The sequence below is a fragment of the Scophthalmus maximus genome, chromosome 2 (assembly GCF_022379125.1).
Source record: "Scophthalmus maximus strain ysfricsl-2021 chromosome 2, ASM2237912v1, whole genome shotgun sequence".
In the NCBI taxonomy this organism is placed as follows: Eukaryota; Metazoa; Chordata; class Actinopteri; order Pleuronectiformes; family Scophthalmidae; genus Scophthalmus; species Scophthalmus maximus.
Genome location: NC_061516.1, coordinates 10,496,427 through 10,513,129, shown reverse-complemented (window position 1 = coordinate 10,513,129; position 16,703 = coordinate 10,496,427). Strand labels below are relative to the sequence as shown.

The 16,703-nt window shown below is 46.3% G+C and overlaps 1 protein-coding gene across 2 annotated transcripts in view; it reads left to right on the top strand.

The window, feature by feature from the left end:
- Positions 1 to 773: 773 nt before the first annotated feature.
- Positions 774 to 16,703, top strand: part of spns2 (spinster homolog 2 (Drosophila)) — a 60,160-nt gene continuing 44,230 nt past the window's right edge. Inside the window, exon 1 of one of the 2 annotated variants that reach the window (XM_035625415.2) lies at positions 774 to 1,368. In XM_035625415.2, the coding sequence (XP_035481308.1) occupies positions 1,137 to 1,368 (232 nt within the window). In that variant the 5' untranslated portion in view covers positions 774 to 1,136. The remainder of the gene's footprint in view (positions 1,369 to 16,703) is intronic. The other variant, XM_035625416.2, reaches the window with a different exon arrangement.

Genomic DNA, 16,703 nt, shown 5'->3' with positions numbered 1-16,703 from the left:
CATTTTATAGCTAACTTGAGTGACGCATGACTGTAAATGACAATTGTTCTGCCAGAGATCATAGGTTATGATCGGAAACCAGTGGTCTTTGCTTAGCTTTAACTTTATTTCGTATTCTATTTCCACGCACCTCGACAGAAGTTCCGGACCACACACCTGACCAGAGGAATTTCTTTCACAAAAGAAATCTGATCAGCTTGGCAAATAGTTATCAATTCCTTATGTTATTTAATGAGTCGTGCACATATGAGATACATGACTTGCCTGTATCTAACACCTGAATGCATCTGTGCTCAATGTGATGTGTAACTTTAGATTTAATCTGCTTCACATGCCGTGAGTCTTCACATTATCTCGGTGGGTCATGATGCAATAGGCCTGTAAGCTATATACTCTCAAATCTCAAGCCATGCTGTAGCAATGGAAATGAATTGACGTATGAGATTTGTGGCGAGAGAAAAAATTACACAAGTAATTCAAATACATATGTATTTGGGACCCTTTACTAAAAATATGAGCACACCAGGGATGCGATTCATAGCTGCTTCCCCTGACCTCTAAATGTGTCTGTGAAACACACTTTAGTGACATACATTCAGGAGTAATACTATTTTCCTCGGGCAGCAGCTATTGGTCCCTTGTAAATATGACGGGGATATGATAGATAGATAGATAGATTAATACATACATAAATACATAGATGACTACATACATACATCAATAAATAAATGAAGTCACACCCAACCACCCATCCATCCATCCATGCCCATTTCCCAGCACCATCAGTTCCTTAGAAATAACAGAGAGGGGTTTTCCGACCGCACTCCGGCATCTGCGGCACAGTGTCAGGTGCGGCTCCATCATTCGCTGCGGGCTTCAGGGGAGGAGTCCCCCCCCCCGCACTGTAGCACTTGGTCCACAGGAAAGAAAAAAAGAAAAAAGAGAAAACCAAGGCGCGCACCGCCCGTCCGTCAGCGCACACTGGTGGAGCAGACACGTTCCAGAGAGGAGCTCACTTCGAGTCACAGAGTCCGGTCCCTTCTTGTTGAACACATTTTTTTTTTCTCCCCCTCTCTCCACTTTGATTCATTTGTATCCCCCCCCCCCCTTCTGCGCTGGATCTTTCGTGCCCGAAAATGTGCGTGGAGAGCGACGGATGCGAGATCGAAGGCTGCGGCAGCTCGGACGAGGTGCGCACGCTGTCGGGCAGCATGAGCCCCGCGCTCAAGTCCAGCCCGGACCTCCACCCCTGCAGACCCGGCCACAAGTTCCGCGCCGCGCTGCTCAGATGCCGCTCGCCGGCCGCCGCCGCCGGGATCCTCAGCTTCGGGAACGTCCTGAATTACATGGACAGATACACTGTCGTCGGTAAGAGACCCGGCTCCTCTCTTTAATGGGGGTTTTTGTCTAACCAGGCGCAGCGCTCTTTCTTTGGTTTGGTGATGGCACATGCGCTAATTGGCAGCTCACCTCAGACGAGGCGGCCGGAACAATGGGCTTGTCCTGCGCTGTAGCTGTGAGACGCGTCTCCGTGCGTGGCGACTGTGTGTGTGATGCGTGTGATGCGTGTGCTGTGATTACATCAGTTAGATAACGCGCGCGTCTTCGTTATCACTTCAACGACAAACAACAACAAAATGCTGGACAGTAATGATGGGGGGGTTGATGATTGCTGATGGATCAATTGGGGCGATCATCACTCCATCCACGAACCTGACTGCAAGCTCTGTGCTAGTGAGTGTGTGTGTGTGTGTGTGTTCTCTGTGTGAGTGTGTTTTCTGTGTGTGTGTGTGTGTGTGTGTGTGTGTGTGTGTTTTCTGTGTGTGTGTGTGTGTGTCTGTTTTCTGTGTGTGTGTGTGTGTGTGTGTTCTCTGTGTGAGTGTGTTTTCTGTGTGTGTGTGTGTGTGTGTGTGTGTGTGTTTTCTGTGTGTGTGTGTGTGTGTGTGTGTGTGTGTGTGTGTGTCTGTTTTCTGTGTGTGTGTGTGTGTGTGTGGGCACACGTAAGCGCGCGCGTAATGTCGGTGTGAGCTCATCTGTCAGAACAGTTTCAGCGACTGCAAAATGCGAGAGAGAGACAGAGAGAGAGAGAGAGAGATACAGAGAGACAGAGGGAGATACAGAGAGAGAGAGAGAGAGAGAGACAGAGAGAGAGAGAGACAGAGAGAGAGAGAGAGAGATACAGAGAGACAGAGGGAGATACAGAGAGTGTCAGTGTGAAGGATCAGCCATTGGTTCCTCGCCGTTTCTGGGAGAGACCGGGTCCAACATCTACAGCCTGCATGTGTTTCGTGCGGCAGCTCGCCGTGTGATGCCGAGATGGAGCCACGTGGTGTTAAAACCTCCTCACACACATCCTCACTGAGGCCGGCCGTGCCTATCAGCCCTGTACTCTTTGATTGCTTCAAAGTGTGAAAAATAAAAATCGACCTTTCGTTTGAGCCCATTCATGCAGTCATTCAGTCATGAAATGAATTCCAGCCTTGCCGATTCAAATCCCAGGAGGAGAGTTCAGAAAGATAAAGGGCATATTCTGAAGAGACAAAACTATTTTATTCTGTTCATGCGTTGTGTGTTAACAGCCAGCCTTATTGTTTAACAATGAGCGCAGTGTCCAAATATCCCAATTTGTAGTCTCATAACGTACTGTGCGGTTATATCAGGGAGGTCTTTTGGCAGATTTCTATTCAATATTAGTTGATGGATATGGATTCCTTGTAAAGCAAGAGTTTCATAACCTCTTCTTACAATTAATAGCTCAAATCTTTGCATTTTTATCCTCAAATTAACCTTTGCCAAATACTTGATAACCATCAATGCTCGGACATGGGACTGTGGCAATGAGTGGGTTAAACATTTTGCTGCAGCATGGAGAATGCAGGGAAGTGTGTCCATGGCGAGGGGATCTGTACGAGGACATGCCTTGCCGTTTACAGTGCAGGTTTCTATTGATACACTACCTCACATACGCATACACTCACATTACATAGAAGTCACACAGCTGAAGACTTGAAAATCCCTCTTCTGATCTTTATTCATTTAATTCTTTGCAAATGTTTTTTTTTTACATAGCATTATATCTGACGTGTATATTTATAAAACCGATAAATCTGAGAGAGAAAAAAAGGGTGTGGTATCCCCTATAGCCCCTGGCGGAAAGGAAGGGCTAATAGAAACAGAACAATGTGTACACTTAAGTAGCCACATGCCAACGTCCCATCATCCTGAAGGCTTCAGGTCCAGTCTGTCAACTTAAAGGAGTCAAGACACAAAGCCTTGGATGACGGGAGCCCTGAACGATCATTACGGCTTGAGCCGCTCGGCCGACGGCCACACCAAAGAATGCGTGGACGTACAGTGGCATATCTAATCTCTGCATCATCAAGCACCGCTCAGTCACAGCGGAGAGCTCGAAAGGGCCACATCTGCATCCTCCGTTGCGGGGGGTGAGTCAGTCTCCCTGTAAAGCAGCGATTTGTTCTCCCGTCTCCTTGCTCCTCGTGCTTTGATCAGAGGAAACCCCCTCATTAAGGGGCTCTAAAACAACTCCATCCGTCCTCTCTGTCCCCTCTGTCGTGACGTTGCCTCTAATCTGCCTCAGTTCTTCGCAAAAAAACCTTATGAACAGCAAGGGGGACAATCCCCCCCGCAAAGCTGCTAACTGGGCTCCACGTCCGAGCGCTTGTTGTCCTGTGACAGGAGGAGGAGTGCGGGAAGAGCGTTGAGGAGAATGTGGAAATAGGGAGACGGGGAAAAAAAAGTGTTGGATGATAGGGGGGTGGGGGTTGTTAGTGCAGCAGCCTGGTCTAACTGTCATGGGGAGAGGCTGTGCTCACAGTGCATGTGATGGAGAGAGGGGGGTCCCGTCCCCTCCCGTCCCCTCCCGTCCCGGCCACCTGAACACTACCGGACTGTCTTGCATTATGCATGGGCGGCATGTGCGTCAGACTGTCACACAGGAAGAGGACCAGCAGCCATTTGCTTTCCAGCGCAACCAGTTCGTACGCTGGGTGCCGATCCGCGATTGTGTTCTCCCTCCGTCCATCTCTGTAAGGCCTCCTCTCCCCTCCTGCTGTGCGAGCTACACTGTAGTGGCAATGGGGTGCTGGGAACAGCTCATCTGTGCAGGTGGCCCACAGCGTCGGCTCCAAGTGTGTGTGTGTTGTAGAACTGTATTTTGTATTCATTTTGCTGTTCAATCAGGATATTTGCCACTGTGAAAATGTGGACATTTAACATCCTGTTGTAATTACTGAGATTATTTAATAGTTCAGACTGAAATCAAGAATTTAGTTTGTCTACATCCCTCCTCTTCCTCATGAGCCGCCAGGACTCAGATCACTCGTCCCTTGCTTTCCGCTTCACCTGCTTTCCGTTTGTCATTCTAATCCCTTCAATAGCAGGTACCCAAACCCCGAGATCTTAATGTCAATTAAGAAAGCATGAACGCACAACCACAGAAAGCACCCACACACGCACGCACACACACACACACACACAGACACACACACACACACACATCAGAAAAAGACTCTGAATGAGAGAGGGGAGTTGTGAGGGAGAGGCAGGCAGTCAGAGAGAAGTGGACGCAGAATGCAGGCAGCACTGAGCTTGAGCAGTGCTGATCTCCCCCCCCCCCCCCGACGTCAAAAGGTCTTTGTACCAACGGCCATTACTGTAGTGTGTGTGGATCACTGAAGCATTGTCACAGCGACAGAGGGTGACCATTCCAGACACCGGGGCTATTCTGCTCCACAACAATGATGGGAAAATTGCACCCAGCAGTGCCAAAGTCTTCTTTAGAAAATCTTTCTTTTAATCCCTAGTGATGGAGGTGAAGCCACACGCACATTAATTAATGATAATTTGTAAAAAAAAAGAAAAGAAAAAAAGAGACATTTATGTTGTATGCAGAAACTGCAGTTTGTGATTCCAGACCTTGACTTTTCCACGACGATGGCGAGAGCCACAAAAGAAGCGAGAATTCACAATGTCTTTTTTTGTTTTTTATGGGCGGTTGGTTGTTTTGTTCTGGGTTCGATAGATTTACTGCCAATATGTTTTATACAAGCCTTAAATATTCAAACACACCACTGCGGGGAGAGTGGCAGCTTCAAAACAAAATAATTATATGAAACTTAAGCTACTGGTTATTGTACGGCATGTTTTAGATCTCAGTGTAAAATAAAAAAAACAATGTAGGTTCATTTGATATGCAAAGCAAAAAAAAGCAAACCAAATGTAATAACAACTAGTTACTCTGCAGTCCGGGCGTTAAACTGACTGTGGGGTAAGCAGGTTAATAACTCAACCATTTCCAAATGCATTTTCAATATCTGTTTCCACTGATGCAATGCAGTGTGTCAAACTAGGGTTCATAGAAGGGTTGCAAAAGGTTCAGATTCCTGCAATTTCCATATTTCGTGTGTGGAATTGGCAGACAATTATCCGTTTTTTTGTCAGACCCACTTATGGGTCAAATCCACGCGTGGACAGGCGCAGAGGGCGACTATTGGGTTTCATGGGCGCTGAAGAGATGGAGGGTGTGAATAACAGCAGTCAGCTACGAACTCTACACAGTGACTTCGGGCTCAGCTGTTCCGACAGTGGGTGAGATCTGACGCAGTGTGGCCCCCCGTCGGAGGCCTGTGCTCGCTTTTATGACTGTCTCCGATGCAGGCAAGGCGGGAATGGGGAGCGTCTGGCACGCTTGAGGATGTCCCGATGAGGTCGCTCGCTCACTTGCCGTTCGCCGCATTTCGGAGAAGCAGTATATCCGTGAAACGAGGACGCAGCTGGATGAGTTACGGTGCTCCGGCGGGGTCACGTGTGCCTGGCCCTCAGGAAGCAGCCATTTGACCCCTCAGCCACTTACAGTATATTTCATTTGCCTTTTGGAGAGCCCCCGAGATTGAGAGGGCCGCTGCGTTTAATTTAATTTGAGGTTGAAATCCCGGTGTTGGTCTCAGTAGTCCCGCAGCAGACAGTCCAGGATCCTCAACAGCTTATCATAAAGAGGGGATTAAGTGTTTGTTTTTTTCCAGCGAATATGAGGATGTGTGAGGCAGACACTGGGCACTTAAAGTTATTTGCCCTGTGATTAGGTAAACCCTGATCTGCGTGAGCTCTAGCCGCCCCCCTATGTGCACCCTGTCACCCCCTCCTCAGCCAGCAGTGGGACAGTTCGTGGGGTACTGACTGCGGCCTAATCTGTGCTGCGCAGAAATGTTGGGGAGCTGCAGATTAACGCTTCGTCCAGGCCACTTAAGATGAGTACAGCCTCGGTCAAGCTGTCATTCCGGGAACACCCCAAAACAGGGTCCCATGCTACTGGACGAGCGCAGGACCCTTGCATGTAAACTCTTGGCATCTAGCGTAATCCTCTTATGGCAAGCTCTTTGTTACACAGTCAAAAAAGATGCGGCAAATCTATCCAGTCTGACAGGCTATGCAGATTAATTCCCGTTAGCTGTGTCCAGTTCCCCTTTGGCCACCCGTCCACAGAGGCCTGGGGGCCCTCTGCCGCATTAGCACTACCAGTGACAGGGTTAATGCTCTGCTTGTTTCTCCGTCATCCGCTGTTGTCGCAACCAGAATCTCCTCCTCGGTGTTGGACGTGCTCTTTGCAGGAAAAGTGCAACACTTTCAGTTCCACAGAGGCTAGACAAGAGGAGAAGTGAAGACAGCGTAGATGTCTGTTTGGGTCGATTTTGAAATAAATCACATTTTCACGGCAATGGTGAAGTAGATAGCGGTGTCACTGCACGACAGCCCACACGTGGAGCGTCTCTGTCACTTGTAATTTAGCTGCTGGTGAGACATGTCACAGCAGATCTTGTCAGTAATGTGAATATATCAGGGTTAGAGATACACAGAGTGTCTCCTCACTACTAAACTGTCTGAGGGGCTGTGCCCGGGTTGCTTTGGGTTTAGCTGCTAGTTATTTCACCCCTCGCTCTTCTCCCTATTTCACCCTCTCTTGGTTTATAGCGTTCACATTAAAGGTCCCCGAACAACAGCAGACGCAGTAAAAAGATGGAGGGGCCTCTAGTAATTTACTTTATAGGGTGGCTGCCTCTTTTCGCGCCGTGCTTTTATCATCAGACGTCGAGCTGTTTCGAATTAGACAAATTGCACTGTACAATACAAACCCGCGTCTCTTTGAAAGGTCGCGCCATCGCTTGTGCACATCTTTCAGTTATATTCCAAAAACGCTGTTGACGGCAACATGTTGACACTTACTCAACCAAGTGGAGAGCTTCACAGTTACATGACGTTGCTCCAAGTGGACTTTTCCAGACTGCTTTTCCCACAGATATCCCACTAATCCCTTTATGTCTGTTTCCCAGCGTGCCTTTTCCCACTGCTGTGAGAAAACAGTCTGTGTGTTCTTTAGGTCTCTGATTTAGCCGACGTCTGTAATAGTAACCGGTGGAATTAGACGGAGCTTCTCCCTGTGCCAGTGCAGGCCCCTTTCATGTGGCTACTCCAGAATCTACCATCGAGTAGATGCACTTCCCTCGCAGCAGCCTTCACCCTGTGACCCTCCAGCCCTGAACGCACAAACGTTTCATGGCTCTGCTGATGGACACTTTGAGGTGACTCTTTGACTCTTCCCCTGCCTACAGCTGTTAATTCGGCATTGCCCCAACCTTGCATCCTATATCACTTATCGCAGCTAGGAGGCCATTACACGTGCGTTGCATTCTGGAGAGGATATTTTTACTCAGTGCTGCCCATGCTGTAGGACGTAGGACATCGAATTGTGTGTTGGAAGGGAGGAGCAGAGGGAGAGGCACGGCGCAAGGACATTGTACACTGTGAGCTGAAGGGGACAGGTACATCCTGCTGTTTAAAAAACAACAACAATGTAAAGTTAGTTATTTAGTGTGGCCAAGTGATTTTGCCAAATCACCAGCACAGGCAGGAATGAAGGACCAGCTCGTGGAGGCAACTTATACCCCATTCACACCAAAATGACCATGTAGACCTGGGTTTTTTATATGCGGGCCACTAAAAATCTGCAATTGGCCACTTCAGGCAGACCAGGGTCTGATGATCGCCAGCAGATGCGGTGCGTCATGCTTTGACCGGAACACAGTGTAGTGATAGGTGGCGGTCATAAGTGGCGGTAAAGAGCGGTGCGCCCCATAAAACAAAGAAGAACAACAACAAAGAAGTAACCAACAGAAAGCAGTGAGACGGTGGTCAACGTGGCCTTGTATATCGTACTTTCGTCACTCTTTCAAAGTATACAAACTCAGCGCAGACTGAACGATGTTCGAGGGCTGATTGAACCAAGACGGATGAAATTTGTGACTGAGACGGCAACGGGTCGCACAAGTTACGGACGGAGGAGACAGGCCTTCATTGCCTCCGTCATCGCGCAAATTAGCGGAGTAATGTGTCGTCTAATCAATCTGGACATAGGAGAGATGGTGTTGTGCTTTATTTTATGTAAAGTCTTGACTCCTTCTTATCTTTTACCTTCCAGTGGCCCTGTCAATGAAAACAGAGCTTGCCCAAGCTGCCTGATGATATTTGACGTGACGCTGAGTGGTAGCCTGATAATCGCTGACCTCCCCTTTGTCATCAGAGGAGTGTGTATGCACTTTAGGGAGGGGCACTGGTGTGTTGTCTTTGGTGCAAAGTTTGCTCTAGGATTACGGCCTTGTGATAAAAACACAGTATCTGCGCAGGTCAGTCCAGTCAGGAGTTTTTTAAGACATAGTAGAGTGACAGCAACACGAGCAATCAGCGGAAGCACATGGATTCTCCCAATCTCTATCCATCCCTTTCCCAAACACACATCCTCAATGTTAAAATCACCCCTGCTCCCTTCCTGTCTCATTATCTGAGAAGATTGGATTGTCAACGTGAGGATAGTGCTAATCCTCACCCCTTCAGGCGGTCGACGAGATTGCAGGAAGGAAGGAGGAGAGGGTAGAGATGTGTTCAGCACTTTGCTGCGTTTTTGACACGCTGTCAAATAACAGCTCATCCCTACTTGAAAATATGTGATAGGAAAAAAATTGGTTTCCTCACTCCCCGCATTCCGTTTGATTATCACAGCAAAGTTCAACAAGCAGTAACATTGCTGAAGTAACATGTATTCGTATGGCATTAATTTGTTACAGATAAAGCTGAGAAAAACAGTCTGTGGCATTCACATCCATCTAAAAAAACACACACAAAAAAACACAAAGCAGCGCATACAAGTGGAATCTCTTTGTTGTGTAGGTCATATTCAAATATTCCCTGACACACAACGCGTGCTGACCGAGGCCACTCATGATGATGAAATTGAAATAGAAGAAAGTGCAATATATTTTGGTTCCTTGTGAAACACACACACATTTACACACTGACACTGAATCTTTGACAACGGGACAGCAGCTTTAAAATTTTCTTACAAGTGATGAAAGATGATGTCCTGTCCTGGGACGCGCCGAAATTGGATTTTTTCTCCCCGACACATCAACAGGTTGTTCTTGAGAGGATTGGAATCTAATATTGACCTGCTTGCGGCACAAGTTACACCCAGTGGTTGTGACCTGCAGCTCGAGGTAATATTAGCTCTCAGCTCCTGGAAGCTCCCGCAGATGCTAAAATAATATTTAGAGTGCTTATTTGCAGCAGCCCTGTGTTTGAAAAGCCTTCCTTCCTGAGGCAAATGTAATCGTTCCCCCAATTTACATGTGATAGAGTAAATAGTGGAGCCTGGCAGAGGGATTATGTAATCTTTCATATCCACCAATCCGGCCCTGGATAAGGTCTTGTGTGTGTTTGTGCGTTCCCTCACAGCTTTCATCCGCTTCTCTCTTGATTTCATTTGTGGATATCTGTCATGGTGTCAGTGCCAAATGAGATTGCGGCAGCATTTTTCATTACTGCATTCGGCAAATGCATTACTGTGTGTTTGTGTGTGGGAAGAACCGGGGGGGGGAATGATGGTTGTCGACCTCTGTCAAAGACTTCTGACGTCCTGTTAATACCCTGGGTCAGAGGTGGAAACACACACTAACAGCCCTAGTGTGCTTTTCTGCTGTAAAGGGTTCACACGTAGGAATCGAATTCCTATGTGAATGTGTCATTGGGTTTGTCTTTCCGAGACATGGGCGCATGTGCAGGAAGCACACATATGTGCATACGCAGCAATTCAATTTAATCTTGCTCGATCAGCATGCAAATAGACTTTTGCCTTTGTACTTTACTGTGGGATAGTTTGCTTATGCTAACAATGGCAGGTGCAGTTAAGATGTTTGTCGTACACCAGAAAGGTTGGGTGCTTTACCACAAGCATTCTTTTGATTCTTTGGCACCACAAATGATTTTCTGGTCCATGTTGAAATAGAGAACTCTGCAGCCGGTCGCCCCACACCTTTTCAAAAAAGATTACATCTTGCTCTGTTGGATTTATAACACATAACATTTTTGCATTATACAATTTGGCTGAATGGGTCATTGAATGTGGTGGCGTAGAGTGCTGTGCTGCTTTTTGTCCAGGGCTGTTTGGGACAAGACTGCAGCCTACTGCAGTGCAGGTAGTCGATGGACATACCTGGGCAGCACAACAGAGCACAGCTCATCTGCATATTCGTGTTGTTCAGGGACTGATAAGTGCAGGCCTGAGGTCGGGCACTGCGCCGCAGGTATGCGGGCTGCTCTTCAGTCAAACAGGCCTGGTATGTGGAGGAAGTAAGACAAAGACAAAATGATTTCTTGGTTTTTCCCACGCCAAGCAAAACCTCAAACTTACCGCACAGTCACACCTCATTCATTGGGAAATGTGACAGCCCAAAGGTCATCTATGCAGGTTTCTTATCACAACCCGCACATACGCTCGATTATTACTTTTAACTTCGAGTTCATTAATGTTACCATGGCAACAAAAAAAATCTGGTCATGGGGCCGTGAGTAGTGACAAATCATCCTATGTGATTGTTCAGTCTGGAGGACTTTGGACGACCTTGACTTTAGACGTTGAAAAAGTTGAAAAGTTCAGTATTGGAAATTTGTTTAATCGTGTAAAATGAGTTCAAACACATTATCAAAGAAGTCGGGTTGTTTTTAGCAATAATTTCTCTTTGAGACCCACAGAAGATACAAAATGGCACTCGAGGTCATTCTCCGTAAGGTTGTGCAAAAGGACATGTTTGGTTTACTCAGAGTGCTTGATGGAACAGCAGAGGAAGTAATGAGATGCATATTTAATTCATGAGACAATGAAAGATGAAGAGAGGCCACTTTGACAGCATGAGAAGGAAAATGTTTCAACATGTCTGATTGGACTTGTTTAGGAGAAAGCTTGACGACATGAATACATGTTTGAAATTCACATTTATCATTTTAACTTGTGACTCCCCATAGTTAATATATTCCGTTAGCTACGCCACAGAAGTACAGTATCTGTAAGTCATAGTTTTTTAGTTTTGTTCTCATTTTTTTCTATTCACTATTTTTTACTGATAGGTTCCTTTACAACTTCTGCAAAAATATGGTGTATATGAAACCTATTTTTACCTAGATTTGTGTATTTTTATAAAAAGAAATGGCCACAGATATTATTAGGAACCAGCTGGACCCCCATCCACTACAATTACCCAGAGAAAATAGCTTTGTTGTACATAGCTTATTGCTAAATTGAGCTGAAAATGGAAAAAGAATATCACCCTCTTTTTACCCCCCCCCCCAAAAAAAATACATATCACTGCCATTTTCACAGCCGGTGGACATTTCATCATGATGTCATCAAAGGACAGTCAAATGAGGTTGGTCGAGTCAGGTTTCAAGCAGAGAACACAGAAATATGTTCTTTTTTAGGCAGGTAGAATATCAAGTATTTGAAACCATTGTCAAGAACTGTAATTCTTTATCTGTGATTAAAAAAATGCCTTGTGTAAATGGGAGTCATTAAGTAAACTAATCAATCAGAGCTTGTCTTGACTGTTCATACAGTTTATGATAATTATGAAGCAAGATGTTTCAAGCTCCCCCACCGTGGATTTCCCCTCATCCTCATGAAACCACAGAGCTAACAGAGGACACAAGTGAGAGGGGTGAAATGAAATCTCATCAAAAAACTCTACATAATGACTTTAATCCCCCACACTGTTATGTAAAGCAGCACTGGGATTACTGTGTGCTTACTGTTTGCGTGCGTACTCACACAGTCCGACACACAAACACACACACACACACACACACTGGTAATGTAAGTGAACTCATATTACACCTGTCTTCCATCCTTTGCCATATAGAGCTGTCCCTACGTTCGCATCAGCCTTTATTTCCATATTTAAAAGAAGAGCGACATCATGGATGTGAGGGTGTTTATGCTGTGTGTGTGTGTGTGTGTAGGGGTGATCTAGTGATGGTGGCTTAATTAGTAGCAAATTTGGTGCAAATTGAAATTATGACTTTATTACTTTCGGACGGATTTGGATGGCATTTTGTAAAGCTCATTAATTGAGATACGAATCTCAAATACTTTTTTACCCAACACCTTCATCGGTTCAAATCTACTTTTGTTTTCATTTTCATATTTAGTTTTAGGTCAAATCTACTTATCAGTCCGTATCTAGTGCTTATTGTCAAATAACAAAAATAGTTTACATTGGAAGTATTATCTGATAAACATCAGCGTTGCACTTGGAGGCATGTCACCGTGCTGACATTTGCATTTGGCTCCGAGCCCTGTTGCTACTCAGTGCAGCAGCAGCACAGGGTTTTACATGGAGCCTCAGCACATTGGAAGTGTTTGTGAGCTCGCTGGTGCTTGACCGTTTCATTAATACGTCAACTATCTGAAATCTCGATGGCTCATTATTTCACCCTTGCTCTTATTTCCTGCCTTAAAACAGATATTTCAGGCTGGATATGTGTTAGAATTTATAGAAGAAAAAGGCATTAAAACATTTTGGATAGGCTTTTTTTTTTAAAGGTCGAGGATGTTCAAAAGGTTAGACTCTTTTTCTGTGTTTGTGAGAGAGACAATGTCCACACAACACCAATTGAGCCCCTGATTTCTGCCGGTTAACGTGGCTCCATCTCTTAAATTCCACATAAATCCCACCCCATCAGGATCCGGATTCAAGGTTGAGTTCGACAGCTGCTCAGTATTCCTGAGAGATGCTGGTGAGAGTGCAGCTCACAGCGATCCCCTGGCAGTCACACAGTCTCATCTCGCCTCAAATACCTTTGCTTCGCTTCACTGCATCTCTTTCCAATACATCTAATGCATTATCTCATACGAACAAGTGGGCTACCACCTAGATGTATTATTGATGACCTGTAGGTTTAGTCTGCTCCCTCGATGCTTCACTGTGCATCCTCTCCACCACCATCAAATATTTAGCACGTACTGGCTGGGACTAATGCACCGCGGCCCTTGAGCTGAATTCAAGCTTTTGATTAGTGAAAGAAAATTAGGTGGGGAAAAATAACCTTTTTAATCAAAGTGGTATGAGGCTGGCAAACCCACGGGCCTTTTAATTTGATCCATCCCCAGTTTGGCTGTCACAAATTCAGAAGATTAGAGTGAAAGCTGTATCAAATGTCATCGTGGTTGCGTCTGTGGGACAACAGCATACTCATATTCAACGCGCTGACTGGAGCTCCGATTAAAATGTCTTCATGTTGGTGTACGGCAGTGGTGTAGTGGTAGCGAGTGAGCTGGCCTGATGTGGTGTCTTTGCCAGGGTCAGCAAAAAAAAGAAAAAAAGGAAGAAAAGAAACATGAAGTTGTATTTACACTTCGAATAGTTGTGTTTCACCATCAGCTTTCATCTCACCCTGGTGAGAAGGGTCACTGAAATATCATACATCTCTTCGGTGTAGCCGACCCTCGATGCGTCATCCAACGACATAAGAGTCAGCGAAATAAAAACAGAAACATGAACTGCAACCCAAGTTTGCACTTTTTGTTTGGACCTACTTTTTAAAATGCTCATATGAACAAAAAGTGAATTGCCCCGCCAGTTCCCTTGCATATGTGCGTCCTCCTGCAGATGTCTGATACAAACAAAACGGGGACCAACAAGCAAACGAGATTGCTCCACGGCGTGCCGCCAGCAAAGGATGAGGAGTTTGACTTGCGAATGCACAGTCAAACTCTTCACCCCTCGTCGATTCCGCCCGGGAGTCCCCCTCCTGTGCGGGAGCTCCGCAGCCCTGTCGTGCAGGCAGCTCTTTACACCGTTTCCCAGACATCTGCAGCACGTTTCCTTTCTGTGTGACAGCGAGAGGAAGTGGAATGGAAAAAGCACTCCCCCGCCCACTGCGGCCACATAGCAAGGGAGGAGAGCAGTCGGTCAGGAGCCCGCCGGCCACAGTCGGGCATATTTGTGGTCACCTTTCCCCTTGCCTGCAGTCTGAGTCTCCCGGCGGCCCCCGGCCTGCCTCTGCACACTCTCGCTGTGTTTTCGGGCTGTCTCTCACACGCTGCAATCCCAAAAAATTGGTTACAAGAACAACCGGAAAAGACGCACTTTCTCCTCACTCATTATGTCCCCCCCCCCCCTTGTTTTCCTTTCCCAGACTATTTATACTGAAGGGGGTGACACATGAAATGGAATCACCCCCTTTTGCAGGAATGGAGGGGAAGGATCTGGCCACATCAGCAGAGCGGCTCACCGCTGCCTGCCACACTCTGGCCAGAATGAATGACTTCCATCCATTGGCTCCCTCTCACTCTGACACACACACACACACACACACACACACACACACACACACACACACACACACACACACACACACACACACACACACACACACACACACACAGTGTGAAACCAGGGGAAAGGGGAACTGCACACACACACACACACACACACACATAGTATATATATAATCAATGGAAACGTATGCTTTACAAATGCAGTCCAGTCCAGACTGACCTGGTTCAGCCACCAACTGCGTCTCTCTCTCTCTCTCTCTCTGTGTGTGTCTCTCACCAACACCCATCACTGTTAAACTGGACCACTATTCTCTCCTTCCTCTTAGCCTAGTTTCCCTGAGCAGAAATAGATATGCTAGAACCAGAGGGGCCGGAGATCCACCAGTCTCTGTTGGGGATTTGACATGAAATCTGTCCTCTCGTCCGAGCTGACGGGGTTGTGTGTGTGTGTGTGTGTGTGTGTGTGTGTGTGTGTGTGTGTGTTCACTTGCAGCGCGTTTGTGACTGTATGCTGGTCCCAGAGGAGCAATGCTGGCAGTGTGCGTCACTGCACAGAAGCTGTACTTATCATGTTTTGTTTTTTTGCTTTGTTATAGTTGTTATGCATTGTTACTCTTTCCAGCCACGATGCTTCAGAGGGAAAAAAAGTCATTCCAGGTTTCTGGAGCTTCACATCCTCGTCTGTACAGTAAAACGGACGAGTCCACTGCCTCATAATGGAAACAGCGAGGACTGACATGGAGTCCTATTCATATCAAAGAATGATCGTTCACCATTCACTGCTCTAAATGCAGCATTTGTGGTTTGTTTACTTTCACCAATTTGAGTCATTTCTTCTCGAGCTGTGCACTGTGGCCATAAAGACGAACTTTATGAGAGGCTGGAATGAGTGTCAGCTCCACACTGGTCCCCAGACGCAGTTTGTCAACTCTGCGTTTGGACAACTGCAGCCACATGCACTCCCATGTACAGCTCAGCATCACAATAAACCCTTGAAAGAGGTCACTAAGTGTCAAAGAATACACACATACGTGAGACTCGGAGCCGGGCTGTTACCACATCACAAAACAGGTCCGTTAACAAATGTACTAGATGAGAATATGAAACTATCAACTCAAGGCTCATTATTTACCCATTCCTTTAAGCTTGTTCATTTCGTCTCTTTTTTTGTATGAAGCTTAACCAAGGGAGTGTACAGCACATTAGGGAGGGAGAGGCTGTAGCTGTCACTGTACACTGCTGTGTGTGTGTGTGTGTGTGTGTGTGTGTGTTGTTCCTTAGAATTAACATGGAAGTACCTGGTGTTATTGCTGTGTGCAGTCAGGAAGATCCACATTCCTGCCATGTCTCTTGCTCTGCATCATGCTCAGATACACGCAGACCACTGGAGGCTGGAGACAAGCTATGTGATAAACTCATCAACGTCCCTCAATTAAATTGGATCTGCGGGGTTATACGCGCAGTGTTGTCCCAACGGCAGCGGTGACCCGTAGGTGCAGCTACAATGTGAAATATCACTCTTTTCCTTGTTGCCATGGTGTCGTACGAGGTGTTCCTGACATTTTTCAAATCACCTGCGTAATCCAGGACCACCTTCGCAGACACTGCCGCGCGTGAGAAGCCTGTTTCAGGGATGTTGATATTGAATCAGAAACACTGGATCCAGCTGCAGTGAAGGATCACAAAGAGGCAGAGATTGGGAAAGCTGGAGTTTCTTTGTTGGTCCCCTGACCTTTTCTCCTTGAGTGTTGCCATGGCAACTAAAATGGGCGCTGCCACCTTGGGTGAGAGTTGTGGTGCCTCATCGTCGCCGGATCCATCTCTGATTCTCTCTGTATTTTTATGACTGTCACATTACCCAAAAGTCCAATAACATGAATCCCAGGTTGAGTATAAAACAAAAGAGAAAAAAAATAGAAAAGATGAGAAAATAAAGCCTGAGGGACGGAGGGGGAAGTAGGAGAGAGATCAAAAGGACAGAGTTTGAGCGCCAGGCATTAATAGCCATTGAGTGTAGAGATGATAG